Source organism: Adiantum capillus-veneris, chromosome 3 (assembly GCF_014529385.1).
Source record: "Adiantum capillus-veneris isolate H3 chromosome 3, ASM1452938v2, whole genome shotgun sequence".
NCBI classification, from domain to species: Eukaryota; Viridiplantae; Streptophyta; class Polypodiopsida; order Polypodiales; family Pteridaceae; genus Adiantum; species Adiantum capillus-veneris.
Window position 1 is genome coordinate 71,667,336 of NC_140933.1, and position 26,136 is coordinate 71,693,471.

The window sequence follows — 26,136 nt, forward strand, 5'->3', positions numbered from 1 at the left end:
CATGTCCTTGTTTACTTTTCGTGTCTTAGTTTGCCTTTTTGCATTCGACGTCTTCGCGCGTTTTTGGTTACGTCCCTGGGCTTCTCTACCGTCGATCCCAGTGCCTGGACTTCGTTTAGGATCTCGTGTCAAATAGTGCTTAGGTACCTTCCCTCAGCACTATCTCACACAGGCATGGGCTGGATGGGATCAATGGTCCACGCCTTTTTTGGGGAGCTCGGGCATTGTGGGCCGTTGATCTCGCGGCGCCCCGAATTTACCAATTTGCGCAAATTTTCTAAAGCTGACCTGAATTTACATAGCGACGGGTTTATCATAAAAGAAACCCTTCTCCCATTGCTTTCAACGAGCACGCGCAGGTGAGGTGGTTAAGGTGATAGACTTGCAAAGGTGGCGTCTTGGGGATGAGAGGGGGAGGGGACGCCCGAATTTACAAGTTTTTGTGCGCCCGAATTTACCTCTTTTCTCGAATTTACACAAGTCGCATCGGACGGCTCATATCTCACCCAATCCCGGAATGGATGTGGACCATTGATCCCCTCGAGCCCATGCCCGCGTGAGATAGTGAGGAGGGGTACCTTCCCCGCCCCCTTCACGCAAATTTCAGTGGAGCAAGACACTTCCGTGTCATCAGTGCCTGGACTTCGTTTAAGATACACCCCCTTGACGCAAATTTCAGTGGAACAAGACACTTACGTGTCCTCTTTCATCTTCTTCCGTCGTCCAAATGGAGCCGGAAGGGGCGCTGCTGAATCTGCCACCGGACGCGCTGCTTGCAGTGCTGGGGAAGCTCGGTCCGCAGGACCTTCTACGCTGCGCCTGCTGTTGTCGATTCCTTTCTTTCCTTTGCTACTCCGACTGCCTATGGATGACCCTTTGCAACCGCTGGCGCCACTTGCTGAACCTATCTGAATGGCGCCCCTCCTTCCATTCTGCGCTTTCCCTGTTCCGTATTCTCTCGTCCTTGGATCGCCTTGTTGGCCCTTGGACTGCTGTGGGTCAACAGCCTCGAGGCAGCCTCCTTTACATAACATGGGTATCTCTCTCTCTCTCTCTCTCTCTCTCTCTCTCTCTCTCTCTCTGTGTGTGTGTGTGTGTGTGTGTGTGATTTTGAATTAGTGCATGCATAACAAGTATTTACCAGCAGAATTGGCCGCAAGGACAGGAAAATAGTATCTTCGATCCTCAAAGACATCAAAATCAACATTGGATGACAAGCATATAAGCGCATTGCATCCTATTCTGGGTCAAGTTTTATATGGAGTTGTGAGAGTATGAGTGTGCTGCTTAGGTCTGCCTAAGAGATGAGAATTTTTGGTGCTGGTTCTTCATTTTTGCTGCTGGATTTATTCTATCAGTGAAATCTACCTCAGGCATGGAGGTTCTCCTTTAACAGATGAGGGTAATTCACCTGTGAAGGTTTAAATTGTTGAATTGGTTGGTGGACAAGGTTGGGGTGCAAAATATGGTTGCTGTTCCTTCATGAAAATTTGGTTATGGCCCTTTTTTTTGATCATCTAAATCTCATTCTTCGAAGGAATATCCATTAGTGATCTACCATGGAGAAGGAAGGAGATAGTAGTTAGCAAAGATCAAGTAACCTTGGTGTACAATTTTTTTGAAAAGGGCCACCTATTGCCCTTGTTATAGTTGTTTCCATCAATCTTTTGCCACTGGTATGACAAGATGTACCTTGTGCCTTGTCTCATGTGCATTTTGTCAAAGGTGCAGCGGAAAAGGGTCAATTGGGTGATGAGCTTGTCTGCAACTGTGAGCAAACCACCTCTCCGTACTGGGTAGCCAATAGATCTCGTATCTATCGCGATGGATCTCCTCGTCGTCAAGGTTCTCGTGTGTACCGCCCATCGACGGGCACAGGATCTCACCGCACATGATGCAACACCGAGAGGGTGTGTGCCAGAACAAGAGAGAGGGAACGCTAGGTAGAGAAAGAGATCGTTGAGCAAAAACGCTAGCAAGAGAGAGATCAATGATGGTGACGGAAAACGCTAGAGAGAGGATGTGGTCGCACACACAAACGCTAGCAAGCAGAAACACTAGAGAGAGAGTGCCCAAATGTTGGATCTCTGCATTGAATTAACACGTCAAAAGTACAAGGGGGGGGGATTGCCTATATAGGCAAACTCTCAATTTGCCCTACCTCAACCTGAACCCCACGTGTAAGGTGCAGCGGAAGTGAATGTTGAACTTTGCTCAAGATGAGTGCTCCGAACTGTGCTCAAGGGTTCCTTTTACTTACGGAAGGGAGAGCCTTCCGTTCCTCTAGTGAGAGAGTGCAATGAACACAAACAAAGTGAATGGACACTGTGAATGGAAGTGCATGAGACTGAGAGATAGAGAGAGAAGAGAATACAACACCGAGAAGTTGTCAAACCCTCCTCCAAGGGCCCCACTCTCTATGGCGAGAGCGGTCTACTATTGATTGCACAAATCTCTACAATGCTTGGACTTGCCGACGATGTCGACGACGACGAGACGTGGTGAAATTTGGAAGTGCTAAGGGCTGAAATCTGCAAATCTTTATCTGCTGAATTCTGGCTCTATGTAGATGACGATGTCAATGACGACGGTATGACGACAACGCGCTGAAAACGCAGATGCTGAAAATTGCGTTTACCGGGCTGAAACTGTAAATTTTTCCGGATCTGACTGTGCGGCGAGGATGTGCTGCAAGAAGGTGAGAACCGGACTTCTTCTGCGATGTCTGATTATTGAAAATTGAAAACGCTGGTTCGAGGGCTGAATCTGTTGCGAAGATCTGCAAAAACGCTGAGGTTGATCTGCAAACCAAAAACGCTAGGGCTGAAAATTGACCTTGCGGGGAAATCTGCTAACGCTAGGGCTGATCTGCTGTCTACTGTCACCGGGAATCTGCAAGTGCAAAAACGTTGGCTGATCTGGTGCAAAAACGCTAGGCCTTGTTGAGAGAAAACGCCAGAGTTGTTGCGGGGGTTGGTCTTGTTGAGAAGTTGCCTGTTGAGCAAAATGCTCCTGCTGCCTCTTCTCCCAGAAAGTACTAGCACTAGGTTTTTATATATACAAACTTAGCAAAATTGCCATGCCTACTTTCCAACAAAAGTCACTCAAAAATAATAAGTGAAAAATGTCAAAAATAGGGGAAATAGACCTATGCACTAGAAAAATGCTATTGATGGGATCTGACTGGAATCTGATGGTCATGCCGTGTGCAACCAGAGGATATGCATCTAATCAAAGTGTCTGGACATGCATGGTCTGCGAACAGACTCACAAAAGTGCCAGATCACTTCCTATTCTAGACTGACCTGATTGAACTGAATCTTGGTCATGCTGTAGCTTGCCCATGGACACATAGGGTTGGATGTGTCACGTGACATCCTCTCCTTTTCAAAGTGAGGTACTAGTACCGAACTGTATGGCGTCGAGGGAGATCGCCAATAGCATCCGGAATCCTGGGAAGGACTCTTCGCCGGCCCACTCTGATGTGTGGGTCGTGCGATACTTAAACTTCATAAAGGTCTGCAACGCTTGCTTCTTTGGGCCGCGCCGAAAGCGACAAAGTCTTCTGTAGCTCCTTCAATGCTTCAACTTCGTCTAGAGTCATGCGTCTTCCTTCTTCAAGAATCTCCATGGCTAAAAGTTCCTTTTTTTTCCGAGAAAAAGATCCTTCTATTAGTTAATGAAAACTGCCCATAGGGCTAGATCCACCTCTGCAAGAGAGGGCTACAACAAGCATGATGGGGAGACTCTCCCAATGAAAAAACAGCATACATACAATGAGGCTAAATCAAGAGATGGGAGGAGGGAAGAGCCACACAGGCGGACAGTAGTGCCATCTGAGCACACCCTGAACTATGGTGTAGAAAGGCCCAGGGCGCCATAGTCGAAGGAAAGCCTCGCGGCGCTCCCGCATGCGGTCGGAGCTACCCTGTAGTCCCTCAAGCTGTCCTCTGAGAGTATGGATCAGCTCTAGCCAAAAGTCACGAATAGTCTCTGCTGGTGGCACAGGGCGAGCCTCAAAGATGCGGAAACAGCGGGCCCGCCCGATGAACCAAAGTGTCAGGCCACTGACGAGCTCCCAACACTCCTCTCTCTCACTGCACCGCTCCTGTGGAGTAAGCTCTGTTAGCAGGCTGGAGTGTAGGTCCCCCCCCCCCTGCATCACTATCATCCTGCTGGTGGAAGTTAGCTCAAACTGCAGTGCCGGGCCTGTGAGTGTGGACTAGGCCGCTGCCCCCCAAGTGTACTGTCGAGCCGTGGAGAGAGCAGGCATCAGCCGAAGAACTCGTAGCCACACCTGTTGGGCCGAGGGACAGTCCCAAAGACAATGACGCTGATTCTCCACCAACTGGTCACAGGCTGCACATGTGGCCGAGAGACCACTATGCACAAGCCAACTCCCTACTGCTGTGGCTCTGTGTGCAACCAACCACTGAAACAAAGTGACGCGCCTCTGCTGTCTGGAGTCCCACAGCCTCTGCCAAAAGGCTGCCAAGAACTCGACTGTGAGGCCCCCCTCCTGCCAATGACCCCCTCCTGCCAATGACGTGCTGCAGCGGGGCGGGCCTCTCTCTGTGCTGCAAGTATATGACGTCCAAGCCGAACAATGTACTGAAAGAAGGGAACTCCTGGGCGGTTTGCAAAAGAGAAGGGGTCCCTCCATAGCCACTCACCAGGATCCCACTGTACTCGTGCCAGTGGACAACACTCCCAAGCCCATAGCCTCCAGTGTCCAGTCCCAAGAGCTGCTGGGTCAGGGTCTATGACGCAAGTCCTCCCACAGATGCCCACAACTCGGATCCTCTGGAAACAACACTCTGCTACCTGCGGGGCCTCTACTGCAACTCGTTGTAATCGTCCCCCACCCTGAAGCTCGAAGAACAGGGCTGGGACAGTCTCTGAGCAGGCCCCGACTGAAATGAGAACCTCCAGTCGTGTGAAGGCTCCCATCCACCGGGGTGCTACTGGCTCGAGAGGCGTGAGCCACTCAGCTGGAACTGACTCTGAGATGTCCTGACACATGCTCTGCACCCCTCTCATGCCCTGTAGCTGGAAACCCTGCACCTCCTCTGACAAACCTGTGAACTCTAGCCAGTCACCTAGAGAGCGCGCTGGACCTACTGCCATGGGACCCCAAGAAACATGAGGCCAACTCCCAACCAAGTGGCCTCTCTGAGTGCTAACCATGGGGTTCTAGACGAGGGGCTGCCGTAGGCGCTCCTCCGTGCACGTCGGTTGTCTCTGCTCTAGGCCACGCCGTAAGAGCTCCCAAGATCGAAGCAAACTCACAGCGAAGCGGTCCTCCAGTCTCCTGCTCAAACCAACTCTGCGCAACTCTGTAAAGATCCATCTGGTCGAAGGTTGCCAAGGGCCTCCTGACTGAGGCACCCTGGCACGAAACCTTTGCAGCAAGAACTCCTTCGAGGGCTCCTCGCCTGGAAGTAGTCCTCTGACGACGAACTTCCCAAGAAGGGCTGTGCTGTGCTGTGCTGTGCTGTGCTGGATCAATAATCCCAAGCCCTCCATTAGAACAAGGAAGTGTGATGACCGACCAAGCCACCTTGGCTCGGGCAATCTGAGTGTCACGACCTGACCAAAGGAAGTTCTTGATCAACCTCTCTACCTGGCTGATACAAGAACTTGAGAAGATCCAGCAAGAAGTGATGTACCACATAGTTGCCAACACCACCTGGTTGGCAACTACTACTCTACCAGCCAGCGAAAGTTGTGCTGAGCTCCAATGTAACAGCTTCTCCTGATGGACAGGAGAAGAGGAGCAATCTGCTGCTCGGGGGACAAGTCCAAACCAACCAAACAACCCAGTACCGAACTGCAGTCCCTGGGGGAATCCACCTGAAACCCTCTCCTGGCATCCAATATGGCACAGGAGCACTGCCAACCGAGAAAGCCACTGTCTTTCTCCGGTTGATCAGTGCGCCCGATGCACAACAGAAGGTCTCCAAAGCCTGCTCACATCTGTGTAGATTGGCCTCCTGGCCCTCTAAGTACAAGGCTGAGTCGTCGGCAAACTCAGCGTCAAGAAGCTCATCTCCCCGAATAGGGAGTGCTAACCCCCTCATACCAACCTGCTGTGACACCAAAAATCTGCTCATCGCCTCCGCATAGAACAGAAAGAGAAAGGGGGCAAGAGGACAACCCTGTCTGACTGATCGTGTGAGCATGAAGCGCTCACCTCTACCTCCTACCAAAAGCACCTGACTGTGAGCCTGTCTGTACAAACCATGGCTGAAAGTTCCCGAAACTACTTTCAACACAAAAACATGAACATACCTATTCCATGTAAAGTGACTGGAAAAAATCTCGGCTTCCTAAAAGACTGTGCATGCAATGTAGATGAACAAAGAAACGAAGTGCCAAACCGTTCACTACACCCACGCAAACAATGAGATCGAATCTCTCTCTTATGGTCTAAAGCAATCAACTGTGGCAATTCACAACCTAAATGCCCATGCTTGGTGCTCATACTTTCATGTGCTCTTTCCACAACTGTGTCGTGCCAAGGAGGAGACATGGAATGTGACTTCCTTGAATGCATACTTTTCAGCTTTTCATGAAAAATCTGCATACATCTGTGCTCATTCATGAGTGAAACGTGCCCAACGTACAATACGTCATGCCTAGGAAAAGGGATCACATAAAGACGCTGACTAAAATACAGGAAACGATCACGAATGAAACACTTGAACAATGTGTGCTGACGAATCATTCGAACACATAGTACTTCCTGTGGGGGTTCTTTGGACCTAGGCTCAAGAGCCAAGATCGGTTCTTCTTGATTGGTCGAATCTTCCTATATGGGTTCTTTGGACCTCGACTCGAGAGCCAAGATCGGTTCTTCGTGATTGATCGAATCTGCATTGATTCTGCAATGAGGTTAGCTTCACTAGAGAAAGTATCCACTAACTCATCCTGCTTGTGAACAATCACATCGTCTTCATGCAAATCATCATGCTTGTGAGAAATCACATCTTGATCATGCAAATCATCATGCTTGTCATTGTCAGCCAAATCATCATGCTTATCATCATGCAAATCCTGTGTATCATGCTTTGGAGAAGACGACCGAGTGAGTCTCCTTCTCCTGAATCCGTTCAATCTTCGCCTGTACATTAGAAATGAGAGAGGGAGAATAAACAACTTGCTCTCCACGAATGACAATGGGAGTCACTTTTGGCATTGAAAGTGAACGTATTTGCTGCCCAATCAATGAGAGGGTTATGCTCATGAAACCATCAAATGCCCAAAATCATATCACATCCTGAGAGAGAAGAGACAAAATTTTTTCTACGGAAAGCAGCTTGTTGAACTGTAAACAACACATCGAGGCACTCTTTCGTGATGAGAGAGTCCATACCGGGAGCAAAGCCAGAGACCTCGAGAGGAGATTTCTGACTAACCTTTAGGTGGGCTCTCTCAACAAGAGGGACTGATCACATCATGCATACTGCCTTGGTAAAACAATATGACAAAACGCTGCCCCGTCATATGACCATAACATTTAATGAGAGACTCATCAATGGGAGGGTCAGGAGAAACTTGGGGCACACTCGTGTTGTCATTGATTGCATTGATAGAGGAAGTGGGTTCTATGGATTCTTTAGATTCATTAGAGTCAAGCTTAGGACATGTTCTTTTTATGTGACCCTTAATGTGACAATGAAAACAACGACCTTCCTTAGAATAAGTGCTTTGCTCTTCCGACGTGATGTATCCTCCTAAAATTCCTTGTGCTACCTTTTCAAATGGAGTGAGCTTAGGTTTAGCAATTGTGTTAGCCTTACCCTTATGTTCATTTTGAGAGTTCTTTTTTGAGAGACTATTGGAAGATTGGTTAGAAGAGTTACCGTTCTTACCGTTCTGAGGGTTCTGAGAAGTCTGAGAGGTACTTGTGGAAGTCTTGTTCTCTTAGGCTTTCCCTTGTTGTGCTTCATCTCCTGTGCTAGAGCAATCGCTACCGCCTTGTTGAGATCGATTGGATCGAAGACTTCTACATCAAACTTGATATATTCGTCCAATCCATAAAGGAATGCCTACTTGCGTTCATCATCCGACTTACGTAATTGGGTATCTAGCTGCAAACACGATTAGAGAAAGACATCACTGGCATACCATTTTGCTTGAGAGCGCGCCAATCGTCCTTCAATCGTGCGAGGTACTGAGGTGGCATAAACCGCGCCTTGAGCTTGTCTTGGAAATCAGCCCAATTGAAGGAAAGGGTTGTGAATTCGTCGGCTTTCTCTAGGTGCGCGGCTAACTGTGCCTCTTGCCATGCGTGGTACCAATTGATGGCATCACCGGCAAGGCACATAGCTGCCGTCAAGAACTTGCTATTTCGTGTCTTCTTAGTTGTCGCAAAATAAGCATTAAATTGATGCAACCAAGAATGAATAACCGTAGTACCATCATACTTACTAAACTGGATCTTCCCTGTGACTGGGTTGTTGGAGGAGTCATGGCTTGCGCCACTTGAGGAACTATCAACATCTTTGGCTGGTTCGGACTTCGAGGGAAGAACCTGTCGAACCAATTCTTGAGTGCGGAGGTCCCTCTGAACCTCACGATTGGCGTTCCAACGCAATGCGAGTCGCTTCTTGTTGTTCTGCTTTTCTTTCTAGTTGTGCCATCGCAACGCGAGTCGTTTCTTCTTGTTGTGCCATCATCTCCAACATCGACTTGACCATCGCCTCCATAGGATTTGGTACAACTCATGGCATAGATGGGAAGGAGGAGGGTCGGAAAAACCTTCTGGTTGGGAAAATTCTTCGTCGCCTCTCTCATGCTCATTACCTCCATTGTGCTTCGAATGATGACCATACATTGTGATCTTGGGTTCTTAAGTTTACGAGGAACTTGGGTTCTTGTGGGTCTTGGGTTCTTGGGTTCTTGAGGGTCTTGAGGTTCTTGAGGTTCTTCTTTCGCTTGCAATCTGTGTTCGAGAAGGATCTTCTCTTCATCCGAGTTCTTCTCTTTTCCGCGGGCGCACCCCTCGGCGGCCTTGCGCTCACACCAAGGTTGCTTTTTTCCACCTCACGTCGATTGGCCGGTCGCTAAGTGCACTCTCAATGAGTGAAAAAGAGGCACAAAGGGAGGTTGGATAAGCCCTTCTTTCCTGGGATTCCTGTCACTCTTCAAAAACACGATTAGGAATCGACACGCCCAAGTGAACTTGGGTTCGTGCGACTGCAACAAGCAAAAAAAAATCTTGTGATTCTTGTGGTTCTTTCCTTGAGTGATACAGAACATTGCCAAAGCTCTGATACCAATGTAAGGTGCAACGGAAGTGAATGTTGAAGTTTGCTCAAGATGAGTGCTCCGAATTGTGCTCAAGGGTTCCTTTTACTTATGGAAGGGAGAGCCTTCCGTTCCTTTAGTGAGAGAGTGCAATGGACAAACAAAGTGAATGGACACTGTGAATGGAAGTGCATGAGACTGAGAGATAGAGAGAGAAGAGAATACGACACGGAGAAGTTGTCAAACCCTCCTCCAAGGGCCCCACTCTGTATGGCGAGAGCGGCCTACTATTGATTGCATAAATCTCTACAATGCTTGGACTTGCCGACGATGAGGACGACGACGAGACAGGCTGAAATTTGAAAGTGCTAAGGGCTGAAATCTGCAAATCTTTATTTGCTGAATTCTGACTCTATGTCGATGATGATGTCGATGACGATGGTACGACAACGATGCACTGAGAACGCAGATGCTGAAATCTGTGTTTTCCAGGCTGAAACTGTAAACTTCGCCGGATCTGACCGTGCGGCGAGGATCTGCTGCGCAGGAAGGTGAGATCTGCGAGGTTCGGACTTCTTTTGCGATGTCTGAATGCTGAAAACTGAAAACGCTGGTTGGAGGGCTGAATCTGTCGCGAAGATCTTCAAAAACGCTGAGGTTGATCTGCAAATAAAAAACGATAGGGCTGAAGACTGACCTTGCAGGGAAATCCGCTAACGCTAGGGCTGATCTACTGTCTACTGTCCCTGGGAATCTGCAAGTGCAAAAACGCTGGCTGATCTGGTGCAAAAAAGCTAGGCCTTCTGTTGAGAGAAAACGCCAGAGTTGTCGCGGGGGTTGGTCTCGTTGAGAAGTTGCCTGTTGAGCAAGGTGCTCCTGCTGCCTCTTCTCCCAAAAAGTGCTAGCGCTAGGTTTTTATTTATACAAACTTAGCAAAAATGCCCTACCTACTTTCCAACAAAAGTCACTGAAAAATAATAAGTGAAAAATGTCAAAAATAGGGAAAATAGGCCTATGCACTGTAAAAATGCTATTGATGGGATTTGACTGGAATCTGATGGTTAGGCTGTATGCAACCAGAGGATATGCATCTAATCTAAGTGTCTGGACATGCACGGTATGCGAACAGACTCACAAAAGTGCCAGATCACTTCCTATTCTAGACTGACTTGATTGAACTGAACCCTGGTCATGCTGTAGCTTGTCCACGGACACATAGGGTTGGATGTGTCACGTGACACCACGACCCTGATAAATGACCTAAAATGCTAATAAATATGTAAACTCACTGAAAGTGACTTGGGACACATATTTAGTAGCAGAACTGCGGAAGACTCGAGACTGTGACCCTGTGAAACTCTAGGAACGGGGTTCCCCCCTCATGCCAGCCTACCGGGTGAGCAACAAAGTGATGTGCACCGTTGTGAACAGGTATGTGTACCTCAAGTATGGCTGGCAGAGCCACAAAAAAATCCACTCCCTAGTCTACTATTGGGAGGTACTGGAGCTACCACTGGACAGGAAATTGAACTCTTAACACCCCCTCTCAGCTTCTGGACGGGAAACGAGTCCATGGGAGTTGGCATGAGAGGATAATGTCGCCTGTGGAAGAGGTTTGGTGAAGATGTCAACAGGGTATCCGAAGTCGGGATGTACTCTAGTCCGATAGAGCCATCCTGGGTCTTCTCACGAACAAAATGCTAGTGTATCTCTATATGCTTGGTCCGGGCATGGAACACCGGGTTCCTCGCAATGGCTATACAACTCTGGTTCTCAGAGTACATAATGGTCGTCTACTGGGGAAAGCCCATCTTCAAAAGTAACCTCCGTATTCACACTGACTCACACGTAGCACTGCAAACAGCATGGTACTCTACCTCTGTAGATACAAGGCAACTGTTGGCAGTTTCTTGTTGCTCCATGAAACTGCTCCTGAGCTTAAAGAAAAGGTATAGCTTGTAGTCGACCGTCGTCCATCTAGATCTCTACCCCAATCCGAATCATTCCATCCTTGTAGAATGATCTGGGAGTCTGTACCTCCAGCTGCATAGTGTATGTCTTCACCTTCAAATACCGCAGAGTCCGAAGAGCCTGCTCCAAATGTGACGTGGCAGCATGAAAGAACTGAGAAGTCCCACTGGAAAACTGACATCAAGTCGGGTTTTGAGTACCCAAATGAGGGAACCAACCAGTTTCCTATACTGTGTAGCATCAGCATTGGGCTCACCCAAAATGTGGGATCAAGACAAATCTCGTACAAAGAGGATATGTTACTTTGGTTGGACAATTGCCAGGCCTTTGGCTACGTGAACTTGAGAGAGAAATTGACTAAGATACACATTTTGACAAAGAAACTTGCACTTTTAAACCCTAAAAGCAATGTGCTGTAATAAAATCAAACTCGTGTAGCTTTTTACATTGCAAGTTTTTTTCCGCTTGCTCGGGTTTTCCCTGAGTTTTCTTTCTCTCTTTAATTCCCTACTCTCGAATTGCCCTTCTCCTTCCCTACTTTTCCCGACTCTTAAGTATCTCTACTCTGATTATGCCAAGAGCATTGACTTTGAATTTTCCCTACTGAAACCAAAACTGCCGTGGAAGCCCTCTTGGATCTGTTACCCTGCTTATGTCATTATAAGTATAACAAACTTGGACACTCCAAGTCAAGATTCTATTGCGACACAGCAAAGATTCACTTCAAAAACAGTTCACAATTCACACTTGAGTCGACACGGCCCGGCGTAGTTCCGTGCCTAGAGATATTGGCCCCAAAGACTGGCGCCCCTTTCGATATTTCTTTTGTATTAATCTGTGTTCAAAGTACAAGAGAGTGGGTAGGTGCTCACTCTCAGACTTTAGTGAGGCCCTGCCCACTTATTTATTGGTTACAAGAGATGCCCAAAAGCAGAGCCCCAAAATCAAAAGCTTAAAGGCTTTTAAAAAATAAATCAGTTCATCGCAAAAGCTGCCAATTCAGCCTGCGTAGGTTTCAGCCAGTGCAAAAGCAGGAAATTCTGTACTGCTGTCCGTACGCCTGCCACACCAGCATGTCAACGGAATTTGCGCCGCATTTTTTGGGATTTCTGTACGGATGCGACGTTAACCTGTCGGCGCATATTGCGGGAATCGTACTGTTTGCGACGTGTCATGTCTGGCAGTGTGTGTTTCTGGGGCAGTGCCACGTCACCAGTTTGTGACATACCCCCCTCTTGAAAGCATTGTAGTCGCCCTCGATTACGCCTGCAAAACAAACAGAGGCCATAAACTGTCTTAGTAGACACTGACTGTTAGTACCGACGCACTAGGAACAACACATCTAGCATATGTATCAATGGACAGTCACATCACAGGACATCACATGACAAATCACATTAAAAAATCATTCCAAATCTTAGACCATGATTAATCGGCAACGTATTTAGCAATCGCATCTAGATCCAGTCGGGACCTCACATATGCCCGATTAACTAATCCATATTGCAATCATGTCTATAGAGATTTATGAGACTGAAATGGTGCAGTCGCAGTCATTTCGTCTATCATTTCCTGCACTTAAACAAGTCAAGTACAAATCAATCGGTATCATTTTCATTATCGAGAATTCCAGTTCATAAAGTCATACATCAGAATACTGTCAGCTCAGCAGTATTCCTGAAACCCAAAGGGACATCAGTGACTCTATATCAAAATATCGGGGCAAACTGTCGACAAAGGAGCGGAGTGACTCCCCTCTTGTGCAAGCCTGCTGCACTAGATTCGTCCATGCTGAAATCGAGGTTCTGTCGGAGTAGACTATGCTAAACCGAATGCTTCAAGGTAAAGTTCCACAATCTGATGAGTATCTGCTAGGTCCTCCTCCTCCATCCAGTTCGTATCCAATGCCGGATAGTTCTTGAATTTAACCAAGAACCGCCTCATCACTTTACCTTTAATCTTTCTATCTTTATGTGCCAGTATCTGTTCTGGAACGAGTATCTCCTCGCTTTCCTCCACTTTGGGTTGTTCATCTGGCTCCCCATCATCGGGCTCATCGCCTTTAAAAGGCTTCAAGAGACTCACATGAAAAGCATTGTGAATTCTCCAAGTATCGGGTAGCTTCAGTCGAAAGGAGACATCATTTATCTTTGCTTTTTTCTGGAAAGGTCCATAGTATCTCATGCTAAGCTTTGGAAAATGCCGCTCCTTTCTCTTTTTCTTTCTCAGGCGTGCCTTCTCAAAACGTAAGAGCACCCAATCGTCTTCCTTTAATTTCAAATTGCGACGGTGTCGATCTGCTGCGTTTTTGTGTCTTTTCTGAGATTTCTCTAAAGCCTCCCGGACCTTGGCAAAAGCAGTGTCCAAGTCCCTTGTGTACTGGTCGGCTTCAAAAATCTTATCTTTCATGCTTAGGAAGGGTGGAACCTTCGTAGCACCTTCAATAATCTCAAATGGCGCCTTCCCCGTCGAAGAGTGGATTGTGTTATTGCAGGCAAATTCCATTAAGGGCAAAAACTTTTCCCATTGAGTCTTCTGATCCGAAATGCTTGACTTCAATAAATCCAATACGATTGAATTTGCAATCTCAGTCTGCGGATGGAAAGATGACGAGAACTGCAACCGTGTGCCAATCTTCTCCCAAATAGCCTTCCAAAACAAACTCGTAAATTTGGGATCTCTGTCAGAGACAATTCTCTCAGGCATGCCATGTAATCTGAATATCTTGGCAATTAACACTCTCGCTAAATGATCCGGCTTGACTGTCTTCTTCATCGGAATGAAATGAGCGTGCTTGCTAAATCTTTCAATAACAGTCTAGATACCATCGTGCCCACTCTGTGTCTTCGGGAGTTCAAAAATGAAATCCATTGCAATACTTTCCCAGGGGCGGGTGGGAATGGGTAAATGCTGTAACAATCCATGCCTGTCAAACTTGACCTTCCGGCATACCAAGCAATTGTAATCCGCCACGTCCTTCTCGAGTCTTGGCCAAAAGAAGTATCACTCCACACCCTTCAAGGTGGTATCAATGCCGCAGTGACCCGTAAATTGTGGACAGTGGAATTCAATTAGAACCTTTTCCCTCAACGGCTGTGTAACGCACAACATCGTTTTCTTCATCAAGTAGCCATCCCGAATGGAATATCCCGCTACTAGCTCCCCTTTTTGTATTCGACCGAATACATGTGAAAAATCTGGATCTGTGGCGTACTGATCAACCATGTCCTCAAAGCTTCTATGATGAATCGTGGAAATAGCCAAGACCAATGGCTTCGGGGACAAAGCATCTGCCACGAAGTTCTTCTGTCCCTGCACATGGACAATCTTGAAGTGGAATTGTGACAAGATGTTAGCCCAACGCATCTGCTTTTCCGACAGCTACTTCTGTGACAAGAAGTAGTGTAAACTCTGATGATCAGTGAATACCGTAAAATCGGCTCTGAGTAGGTAATGTCGCCACTGAGTAAGAGCATGGATAACTGCCAAAAGCTCTTTCTCATATATCTGTGTTGTCAATTTGGGCCTTGAAAACAATCAGCTCTCATAGGCAATGACATGGCCTTCTTGCATTAAGACCGCACCCAGACTACGACCACAAGCATCACAATATACTTCGAATGACTCTTGCAAATCGGGCAAAGTCAAAACTGGTCCCGTAGTCAATTTCTCTTTCGTAGTCTGAAAGGCAGTCACCTCTGTGGGTCCCCACGAGAAAGGGACTCCTTTTTGTGTCAAGATATGCAGAGGGGGAAGCAACCTCTGCAAACTTTCTAATGAACTGCCGGTAGTAAGAACATAAGCCGAAAAAGCTTCTAACTTCATGGACATTCTTCAAATTGAGCCAATCATGAATAGTCTCAATCTTGGCCGGGTCCATCTGCACTCCTACTAATGAGACTGTGTCCCAAAAAGTGTATCTCTGATAAGAAAAATTCACTCTTCTTTTTGCATTGATCACCAACTTGTGATTTCGCAATGCCTGAAAGACCTGTAGTAGCAGATGTTCTCTACCTTTTGCCCGATCCTTGGAGAAGACTATAATGTCATCAAAGAAAGTGCCAATATGTTCTCTACGTTCTGCCCGATCCTTGGAGAAGACTATAATGTCATCAAAGAAAGTGCCAACAAAAGATCTGTACTCTATGAAAATCCTGTATTCGGTTAAAGGTCGCTGGAGCATTGGTAAGGCCAAAAGGCATCACCAAAAATTCATATAAACCGAAGCTCGTCCAAAAAGCTGTCTTGTAGACATCTCCCCGTGCTGTTCGGATCTGATGATATCCGCTCTTCAAATCGATCCTGTTGAAACAAGAGGATCCTGTAGTCGGTTAAGAGTATCATCGATCCTCAGAATCGGAAATCTGTTCTTGATGGTGATTTTATTGAGAGCTCTATAATCAATGCACATTCTCCAAGATCCCTATTTCTTCAAAACCAACAACATCGGAGAGCAGTAAGGTGAAGTACTCGGCTGGATAAGACCCTTTTCCAAGAGGTCTTTCACTTGGTTCATAATCTCTTCATTGTGGGCTCGGCTCACACGGTAAGGTGGCCGGTTCGGTGGTGTGCTTCCAGGTATCAGATCTGTAAGATTTACAAACCTCTACTGCTTCACAGGTCTAGGGCATACTTGTACGGCTAGTATGTCTCTGGGCTAGCGACCCATAATCTAGGTTGTACTTGGTCCGGTCGCTCGAGTTTGGGGCCGGCCGCCCACTTTTGTCCGGGCGCCCACATATATTTCCATATATCATTTTTTGTGCTGGGTCGTGGGGATTTTTATCAGGCCTTGCCCTACCTCCCCTTGGGCACCTATTTATGGGGCCAGGGGGGTACCTACTTCCACATCTGTTGTACTGAGGTTCTCTTGCTCTGGTAGTCAATGGGGGGCTGATTGCCCCCTTTCCTACACATAGCGTTTGTGATCTTCTCTCTCTCTCTCTCTCTCTCTCTCTCTCTCTCTCTCTCTCTCTCTCTCTCTCTCTCTCGCATCCGCACACGCGCACTCTCACATGGTATCAGAGCCCAGGACATGGTATCAACAGCTTCAAGCTCTGCCTATTCTGAGGCGCTACATCGCATCAGGTTCTTCCCCAAGGGCTGGATTAGCTAGCGTTTTTGCAACTAGAGCCAAATCTGCCAGCGTTTTTACATCAGCCAGGCAAGCGCAGAAACGGGAGCCATTTTTGTCGCGGAGGACCTCATCTCAACCTGCGTTTTTTGCAAGCAACATCAAATTTGCTGATTTCCCTGCTAGAGCTACCATTTCTGGACATCTTTGTCGCGGAAAACCCCTCCAGCTCCATTTGCTTTTTTTGACCTTCATTTGCGTTTTTGGGTTTTCAGCCCATTTTCGGCGGTTTTATTGGTCACTTTGTGTTGTTGACACCTTCCACAAGTTGCTGGGCACCTAGGGTACCCATCAAGCCTTTGTTTTTCAGCAAACAGAAGGTTTTTGGTGCCAAAAAGTGCAGCAAAAGTGGACTGCAAATTGACCTGCGTTTTTGTAGCAGGAGGGCAACGCTCAACTTCTGGATCCCAGATCTCGCCACCACCTACCCGGCCTTGGCATCCTGTGCCTTGCCGGCGAAGTTTCTCTTCAGATCTTCAGATTTTTCAGCCAGCAATACCTGCTGTTTTTGCTCTGTTTTCAGCGCACCAGGGGTTGCTACATTGATACCCCACTCTCCCAACACCCTTTGCACCGCTCCGGACCATGCCGGGAGCGTATGAGCACGCTGAAAATCGCTGGACAGGAGCATTTTCATCACCTCGTAGTTGCGTTTTTGGGTGGACAACAGCCACATGGCTTGTGTTTTTCATAGAGGATGAAGTCACGTCCTGTCAGGACACCATCCGATGGTGGTCTGTGCGGATGCAGTACACGGTATCTTCGACATCGGCTTGATCATTCACAGGCATACGATCCTTGGGAGAGTTTTTCATTCCAGCCATCATTCGGCAGTTGCGCACTCTAGAGGGGGTGGTGACTTGTGGTTTGCTATGGATACACCTATGCACTCATTAGAGGAGTTCACACGAGATATGGCCATGCTCATGGCATATGGGATTATGACATTCCTAGAGAGGGCACCACCATCTTGGGTGGACAGACACTTACCACTTGACCTCGACACGTCCGATCACTTGCTTACACAGGAGCATCTACATGGACTTAGGGAGAGGATCTTGGATCTTTTCTTGGACAGGTTCATTGCTTGGATCTACAGACTGGAGTGGGACTTCAGTGCTTTGGACTCTCTTGGAGAGTTTACCCACGAGATGCGGGAGATCAGGCATCATTACGTGACTCACCAGGAGCTTAGCTTGGATGGTTGTGCTACACTCCTGATCATTTGTATTGCTACCTTCAGAGTTGCTTACACTCACCCTCGATAACCTTACAACAGACTTATCTCTCGACCTGGGCAGTAGGCCACTCCCAGCTCATTCACATTGAGAGCCACACCGAGTTGCGGTTTGGTGGCGTTGTTGACGCGGATTCTGTTTTGGTTGACACCGAAGGATTGGAGGCAGGGGATACAGGCAAGACGGGCCACGGCACAGACATCTTGGTCTAGCCTTTCCTCTTCTCAGAGGATCTTCACAAAGGACTGCTCAGTCTGGCTTCCCTACTTCTACTGGATGATTATGGTGCAGACAGCTTGGTTTGACCACACCTCTTCTCAGAGGCCCTACACAGTGCAGATTGTTGAGTCTGGTTTTCCCCTCATCTTGGAATACCATACCTACTGACAGGACACCATCCGGTGGTGGTCCGTGCGGTCTCGCAGTGACTGCTGAAGCTTACAATAGTTTCTACAGTGCATACTTTTTGGCCTGCGCAAAGGGCAAGGCTATAGCGTTGCCTTCTCTTTTTGCTGACTAAAATAGAAAAAAGGTTGAGTTGTATTTTTAAGCATTTTTTGATAGGTCAAAAATATTGATTGGTTCAAATAAGATAGTGGGCAATCATTGACATGAATTCTGTAAATCTAATGATGGACATGTCTTGAGTTTTGAAATATGAAATGAACTCTCATATATCAAGGAAAAGATTTTGGGTTGCCCAATGCCTTTGGAAGCATGAAACGTTGACAGCCTTTGACAACCTTACATGTTAAATGATAAAACCTTAGAGGCTCCACAAATCCCAAGAGTCACCTTTTCATTTTGAAATATGAGAAGTTCTTTTACCCACCTTTTCATTTTGAGAATTTGGTTCACCCTTTGAAACTTGAGGTAATAGACGAAAGTTGTCATTTTTGTTAGTTAAAACTTTATGGAAAGAATTTATCATTTAGGGCTTTAACCTTTAAAGATTGTTTATTTTTATTTTTAGAGATTTTAAAGCTAAGTTTAAAACTTAAAGATGTAGAACTTTTAAAGTAAGGTCTCCAATGATCCAATGAGTACCTACAGTTTTTTTTTATTAGAAGGTAAAACTTTGAATTAAAGAAAGTGAAAATGTTACATGGATCCACAAGTAGGGGGAGGGTCACCCCGAGACGCTAGAGTTTTAGGACTTAGAACTTTAAAGCTTTTAAAGTGGGATTTACAACTTAGGGATCTACAATTTTAAATTTGTAAAAAGGGCTCTAGAGCTTAAAAATGTAGAATTTTTAAAGTGGGGTGTAGAGCATAGGGACCTAAAGCTTAGGATGTAGAACTGAAGGGTGCTTTTTTAATTCAATTTTATGTGCTTATGTTTTTTTTTAAAAAGCTTAGAGATGTAGTGATTTTAAAGTGGGATCTAGCTTCAGATCAAGGCCTAAAATTGACGCCTATTTTTTTGTCAAGGGCTATTTTGCCTATCAAAACAATCTCAAAATTGCCTGTCAATTTTTGTATTTATATCTTTAAATTAACGTTATATGGCAAATTATATAAGTTGATTGTATTACACAAAGCATATGAAAGGGGGCTTGAAAAATTGCATGTCAAAAAGAAATTTTTATTATGCCTGGCAGGCCTTGTGATTTTATCACTTGTTAGTCTGGTTTTCCTTGATTCGGAGGAGTTTACGACGCAGATTACTACATTTGGCCTTCCTGGAGTTTTACATAGCTTAGCCACCCTGCCACACTCGGTTGCAAGTTCATGCATTGACAGGCTTCCGGTCATTCTCATGACGGTTCCTGGGTTTGTCCATTTTCTTAGACGGTTTGACTACAGACACCACAGATTCTATTGGGCAGGACACTTACAGGTCTATTGGCACTTCTTTCAAGACAAGGAGTGATTTTTTCACACTTAGTTCGAGACCTTCTTGCAGTATCTTCACGCTATATCGGCGGAGTACAACAATTTGCTACATTGCTCGTGACGGCATCACACATCAAGATTTCTTGGCGGTCAAGACACCTTGGACTGTTGCTACACTTGTGGAGTTTGCCGGAGTATTGTCCTTTAGTGGACATCGCAGCAGACATCTTCATCATTTGCCTCACATCTTCGGCTTCATGCGGTTTGTTCAGCATCAGGTGCTGAGAGGGGGTGTTAGATTTACACCATTCTTTTGCTTCACAGGTCTAGGGCATACTTGTACCGCTAGTATGTCTTCGGGCTAGCGACCCATAGTCTAGGTTGTACCTGGTCCGGCCACCCGAGTTTGGGGCCGGCCGCCCACTTTTGTCTTGGCATCCACATATATTTCCATATATCATTTTTTCTGTTGGGTCATGGGGATTTTTATCCGGCCTTGCCCTACCTCTCCTTGGGCACCTATTTATGGGGCCAGGGACTTCCACATCTGTTGTACTGAGGTTCTCTTGCTCTGGTAGCCCTTTCCTACACATAGCGTTTGTGGTCTTCTCTCTCTCTCTCTCTCCCCCCCCCCCCCCCTCTCACGCTTCCGCACACGCGCACTCTCACAAGATCAATAGTATGATCCTCAGGACGAGCTGGTGGCAACTCGCCTGGTAGGCCCTCAGAAAAGCAATCGGCATGAGTGTTGAGAAAATCTTGGCGTTCTTTATCAAGTTCAGACATATTTGTCCTATGTTCATCATTCAACTCTTTTAAAAAGATCGAGTTAATAAACAAATTGGATTTCATTAATTTTGAAACGGCCGAAGCCGATACAATAGGGACATACCTGCCCTTCAGTTCCACATTTAAGTACACATTTTCGGCCCTTTTCATTTGTCAATGTCGCTTTCCTCGTCCAATAATCGACCATGGATTGTTCTTATGGTACCAAGGGATTCCGAGGAGGACATCACAACCTCCATGTTCCCCGCATCCAAAACACTTCCCCTCTTTGATGTAGTTGGCCCTCTCTCGAAGAGCGAGCCGGGGTCGTGAATCCTTATCTTTCTTTTCTTGGGGGCTCTTTTCCTTTCTATTTTCATTATTAGAAGTCTGTTGGGTTCTTTGAGTCAAGATCTCATCAGTGGAGTAAGTCAGATTGCTTGAATGTATGGCAAAACCCCGTTTCGCATGACCCATCAATTCTTGAATAGAATTTGACTTTTGTTCTAAGCAGTGATCTCGGATCTCTGTAGGCAGTCCGCAGCAAAACCGCTCAGTCTGTTCTTTAAAGGAGATCTTCTTAAATGAAGAAGCTGGTAGAAAAGAGCTCCAAAATCTCTTGCAATACGCGTCCAGAGAATCTCCCTTGGTCATCTGAAGATGATTCCAAGCAGTTCGTAAATCTCGTTCGTACTCCCGAGTCAGCCAAGAGGAAATAAAAAGCCTTTTAAATTTCAACCATTTAAGTGGAGCTTCCTTGTTTAGTAGAAGGGTGGACCACTATGTTTGAGCATTTCCCTTGAAGAAAGAGGTAGCCCTACAAATCTTGGAGTGCTCTGAGTAATGCCCTCCAGAGAAAGCTATGTCAAACTGCTGTATGAAGGCCAAAGCCCTCGAAGCATCTCGGAATCCAGAAAAAGTGTCAAACTTAATTGATTGTCCACCTTCTTTAAATTCTCTAACTTTCTTGCTTTTATCGTCGAGGAAGTCATACTGGTTGGCTTTATAAAAATGCTTCTTCTTTGCGTAAAACATGTGATCGTCGGAGTCCGAACTATCTGAGGAGGAGTCCTCTGTAGAACTGTAAGAAACTGGGCGAAACTTAGGCTTCTTTGCCTTTTTCTTGCCCTTTCCGAAGATTTGCTTTTTGCTTCGCGTTTTCCCTTTCCTGTCTTCTTCGCTCGAGTCAGAAGAGCTAGAAGAACTGTCAGAAGAAGAAGAAGAAGAAGAAGAGAACTGGGTAGTCCTTCAAATCGTACACGCTTCTTCTGCTTTCTTGCCAAGGCAAAAGTAGATTGACGACCCAAATAACCTGAGAAGTCAGTTCCTTTCTTTTGCTTTTTGTCGTGCTTTTTGGCTTTATTGTTCGTGTCCAAAAGCCGACTTCATGTGTCAACCACCTCTTCTAGTTCTTGTTCTGTAAACATCCTGGGAGCAGGAGGTTTCTTGAGTGCTGGTTTGATGGGTTGCTCTGTGGCCTTCTGTCACTGGGTGTGCAGTTCTTCGAAGGATCGCCGAGTCAAAATTTTTGTAAATTTCGGATCCTTCGTAATGTTAATCATCATCTTTGTCGCATCGTCAACAACTTGTTGACGTTCCATCTCTTCAATCTCGGCCGAGGCGGGCCGTACTCTTCATGCGAATCTTCTTCGTGATCTCCTCCCGCATTCCCAGATGCAGAAGAAGTTGACTATTCTCTGTTGGAATCCAAAAGTGTCGCGAAACAAAGGATCAGATTTCCCGGTAGCAGAGAAATTGGCCGTGCTCTGATACCACTGTAACAAACTTGGACACCCCAAGTCAAGACTCTACCGCGGGCCGTACTCTTCCATCTCTTCAATCTCGGCCGAGGTGGGCCGTACTCTTCATGCGAATCTTCTTCGTGATCTCCTCCCGCATTCCCAGTGCAGAAGAAGTTGACTATTCTCTGTTGGAATCCAAAAGTGTCGCGAAACAAAGGATCAGATTTCCCGGTAGCAGAGAAATTGGCCGTGCTCTGATACCACTGTAACAAACTTGGACACTCCAAGTCAAGACTCTACCGCGACACAGCAGAGATTCACTTCAAAATCAGTTCACAATTCACACTTGAGTCGACACGGCGCGGCGTAGTTCCGTGCCTAGAGATATTGGCCTCAAAGACTAGCGCCCCTTTCGGTATTTCTTTTTGTATTAATGTGTGTTCAAAGTACAAGAGAGTGGGTAGGTGCTCACTCTTAAGACTCTGCGTCCAGATGCTCTGAGAAGTGCGGCCCTGCCCACTTATTTATTGGTTACAAGGGATGCCCAAAAGGAGAGTCCCAAAATCAAAAGCTTAAAGGCTTTTAAAAAATAAAGCAATTCATCCCAAAAGCTGCCAATTCAGCCTGTGTAGGTTTCAGCCAGCGCAAAAGTAGGAAATTTTGTAGTGCTGTCCGTATGCGTGCCATGTCAATGGAATTTGCGCCGCAATTTTTGGATTTTTCGTACGGATGCCACGTCAGCCTATCGGCGCATATTGCAGGGAACCGTACTGTTTGCCACGTGTCATGTTCGGCAGTGTGTGTTTTTGGGGTGGTGCCACGTCACCAGTTTGTGGCAATAAGAATGGCCTAAGATGAGCAATAATGGTAAATAAAATAGGTTGAAATGCATATGCAAGGGAAAAGTGGCCGTGTAAAGTTGAGATGCAACCTAAGTATCATCATATGGTGGTGAAAAAATCATTCAATGCTCTCTCGATTGCTAGTTTCACTTGGCAAGGGTCTCCCGATCCTGTCGTAATTGTATTAGTAGCAATGATTTGTGCATAGTTTTGTAGGATATATGTTCTCGATTCACTGTGAGATTGTGGTAATATTTGCTCGGGAGGTGTTCTCAGTAGTCGTTACTCTTAGTTTGGATAATATTCCTTCAAATATCGCCCATTGTGGTTGTAGGAGTTCTTTGTGGATTCTTGTCATCGATAATGGGATACCTGACTTCTCAGTATTGCAAGTTATCCCAATTATCTTACTTTCTATGTAGCGGCTTTGAGATTACGATGTGTAGATTCCTGAATCTCCACTCTTTCTCTAAGGGTAAAGTACTCTGAAGTTGTATGTCTAGATTTCTGAATCCCACTCTTTCTCGAAGGGTAGAGTACTTCGGAGTTGGGATATGATATGGAGACCCGCAATGGAGGTACTTGGCAGAGCTATAGTATCTCTTGGGACTTGTCCATTTGGTCCTGGTATCTCTCAAGGATAGGTAGCAAGGAGTGAGGGTTGTTTGTGGATGTGCCCGGCTAGACTCCAGAGTGAGGTAGTTTTGTCATATTGGGATTTTCCAGTCATGTAGCTTTTATTCCATGGCCATATAGGCCAAGCTGCAAGAGCCTAGCACTTTTTTCCCCTGAGCCCTATGGGCCTTTGTTGCCCTCTCTCCCCTCTTTCCTCCTCATATTTGCCCCTATTTATTAGGTCGCGGGTTGGGTCAGGTAGATTTTCTATTTCTCTATAGAAAGAGCATGGGGGTACCACTCTTTTACATTGCAGTTTAGCCTAATAGGGGGGACGCTCTCATGGGGCAGCCCCGTCCAGATCGACCAAAGTTGACAAGCAGCCAAGAGACTCTCTCTTGCGTTTTTGGTTAGCACCACTTGCGTTTTCAGATCTGCCCTATCATTTTTGCTGGCAGTAGGAGCGGTGATGGGATATCCTCTTACGGTGTAGTTCCCTCCGCAAGGCAGCCTTACCATGGTAGCCATGAAGTTTCGAAATGTTTCATGTGAGACGAGTTTCAAAAGGTTCCAAATGGTTTCACTAACTTATGAAACACCACAATGGAGGTTTCATCAAAATCTTTGAGTGTCAAGCCATAAAGATATATGCCTAGAGCTTACACTCGTAATAGATGTACACACAAATCAACATAAATAGACAAGAAATTCAAAAACTCACTTTGAAGCTAACAACTTCAATCAAAACTTCACTTTGGACAAGACCATGTGATTTAAGACAATAATATAAAGCATTTTCCTTTGAAACATTCAAGAGAAGTTTCAAAATGTTTTAAACGTTTCATAAGTTTCTTTGATTGAAGAAACAAGTTCCTTGGCAACTATGAGCCCTGCATAGACTTTGTGATCATGTAGTGGTAGGGTTTCTCATCCGAGATCTAGTTCAGATGTCTTGCTAGGAGGAGATGCACTAGATCCATGCTCTTAGAGCATGTTAGAGGTGGTACCCATGTGGAGGCCAAGTCAGTGGTCGTGTGCAGGAGCAGATGGCAGAGCTATTGCTAAATTAGCTTTATGATTGGATTTATAAGTGAGGTTTTCTTGCTTGAGATATCAAGAAATATAATTTTAAATGGATTATTGGATTTATAAGTGAGTTTTTCTCGCTTGAGACATCGGAGTACATATATTTGTAGTGTGTTGTTTGCTCAAGATGAGTGCTCCGAACTGAAAAAATGGCATGACTTTGGGTTAACTTTTGATATTTGACCAACTAGTCTCGTGCATGAAATCTGTTATTAATGGTAGAAACATTAGGGATGTTTAGCGGTAGATGTTGGCTAGTCATCTAAAAGGCAAAATGGGCCTAGCTTAATGCTAAAGAGTTCAAGTAACTATCGAATTCAAGGGCTCATTACTACACTTCATGTGCATGAATAACACACTCCAAGTAGGCCGATGACTATTGTGTGCCAAATCCTGGAATGGGCGCTCTCTAATTAATGAAATCGAATTAATAATGCCAAAATCAAGAAAGCAAAAACCCATGACCTAAAATTTAAATGTAAACCAAAATCCTATACTCAATTGCAATAATCATTTGAATGCCCGAAGGCCCCACTCTCTATGGCGAGAGCGGTCTACTATTGATTGCACAAATCTCTACAATGCAATGGACTTGCCGACAATGTCGACGACGAGACAGGCTGAAATCTGGAAACGCTAATGGCTGAAATCTGCAAATCTTTATCTGCTGAATCTTGATTCTATGTCGGTGATGACGGCGATGACGGCGATGTGACGACGTCGCGTTGAAAATGCAGATGCTGAAATCTGCGTTTTCCGGGCTGAATCTGCAAACTACGCAAGATCTGATCGTGCGACGAGGATCTGCTGCGGGAAGGTGAGATCTGCGAGGTTCAGGAATTCTACTGCGGTGTGTCCATGCTGAAAACTGAAAACGTTGATGCTTCTGATGATCTTGTCGCGATGAATCTGCAAAACACTAGGGGCTGATCTGCAAACCAAAAACGCTAGGGCTGAATTTGGGGCTGCTGCAAAAATGCTAGGCTTCTGCTGTCCTGCTGTTGCCGGGCTGCCTTGCAATGCAAAAACGCCAGGGCTGATTTGGGTCCTGTTGTTGCCAGGGACACTGCAATGCAGAAACGCTGGCTGATTTGCACTGCTGAAAACGCTGGCTGTCTTGGTTGAAAATGCTAGGTTTTGTCGCCTGGGGGGGCCTTGCTGAGAAGGTGCACTGCCGGATGTGAGGTCCCTGCTGCCTCTTCTGCCAGATTATGCTAGCGCTGGGTTTTCTTATATACTTGGCTATCAAAATCGCCCTACCTAGTTCCCAACAAAAGTCACTTAAAAATAATAAGTGAAAATTGGCTAAAATAGGGAAAATAGATTTATGCACTGTAAAAATGCTCCTGATGGGTTCACTGAAATTTGATGGTCATGCTGTGTGTAGCCAAAGGATATGCATCTACTCTAAGTGATTTGGCACTTTTGTGAGTCTGTTCGCAAACCGTGCATGTCCAGGCCCTTAGATTAGATGCATATCCTCTGGTTGCACACATCATGATCATCAGCATTACCATCAGAATCCATCAGGAGCATTTTCCAGTGCATTAAACCTATTTTCCCTATTTTTGACATTTTTCACTTATTATTTTTAAGTGACTTTTGAAATGCTAAGTTAATATATAAGGAAACCTTAGCACTAGCATTTCTAG

At 45.9% G+C, this 26,136-nt stretch overlaps 1 protein-coding gene across 7 annotated transcripts in view; it reads left to right on the forward strand.

The window, feature by feature from the left end:
* Positions 1 to 26,136, forward strand: part of LOC147461084 (F-box protein At5g39450-like) — a 163,579-nt gene that overhangs the window by 60,936 nt on the left and 76,507 nt on the right. The window contains exon 1 of one of the 7 annotated variants that reach the window (XM_086508714.1): positions 660 to 1,036. The exons of 5 other annotated variants lie outside the window; for them this stretch is intronic. In XM_086508714.1, coding sequence (XP_086364840.1) covers positions 728 to 1,036 — 309 coding nt within the window. In that variant the 5' untranslated portion in view covers positions 660 to 727. Of the gene's footprint in view, positions 1 to 659; positions 1,037 to 26,136 lie in introns of those variants that run through there. One more of the 7 variants, XM_086508713.1, reaches the window with a different exon arrangement.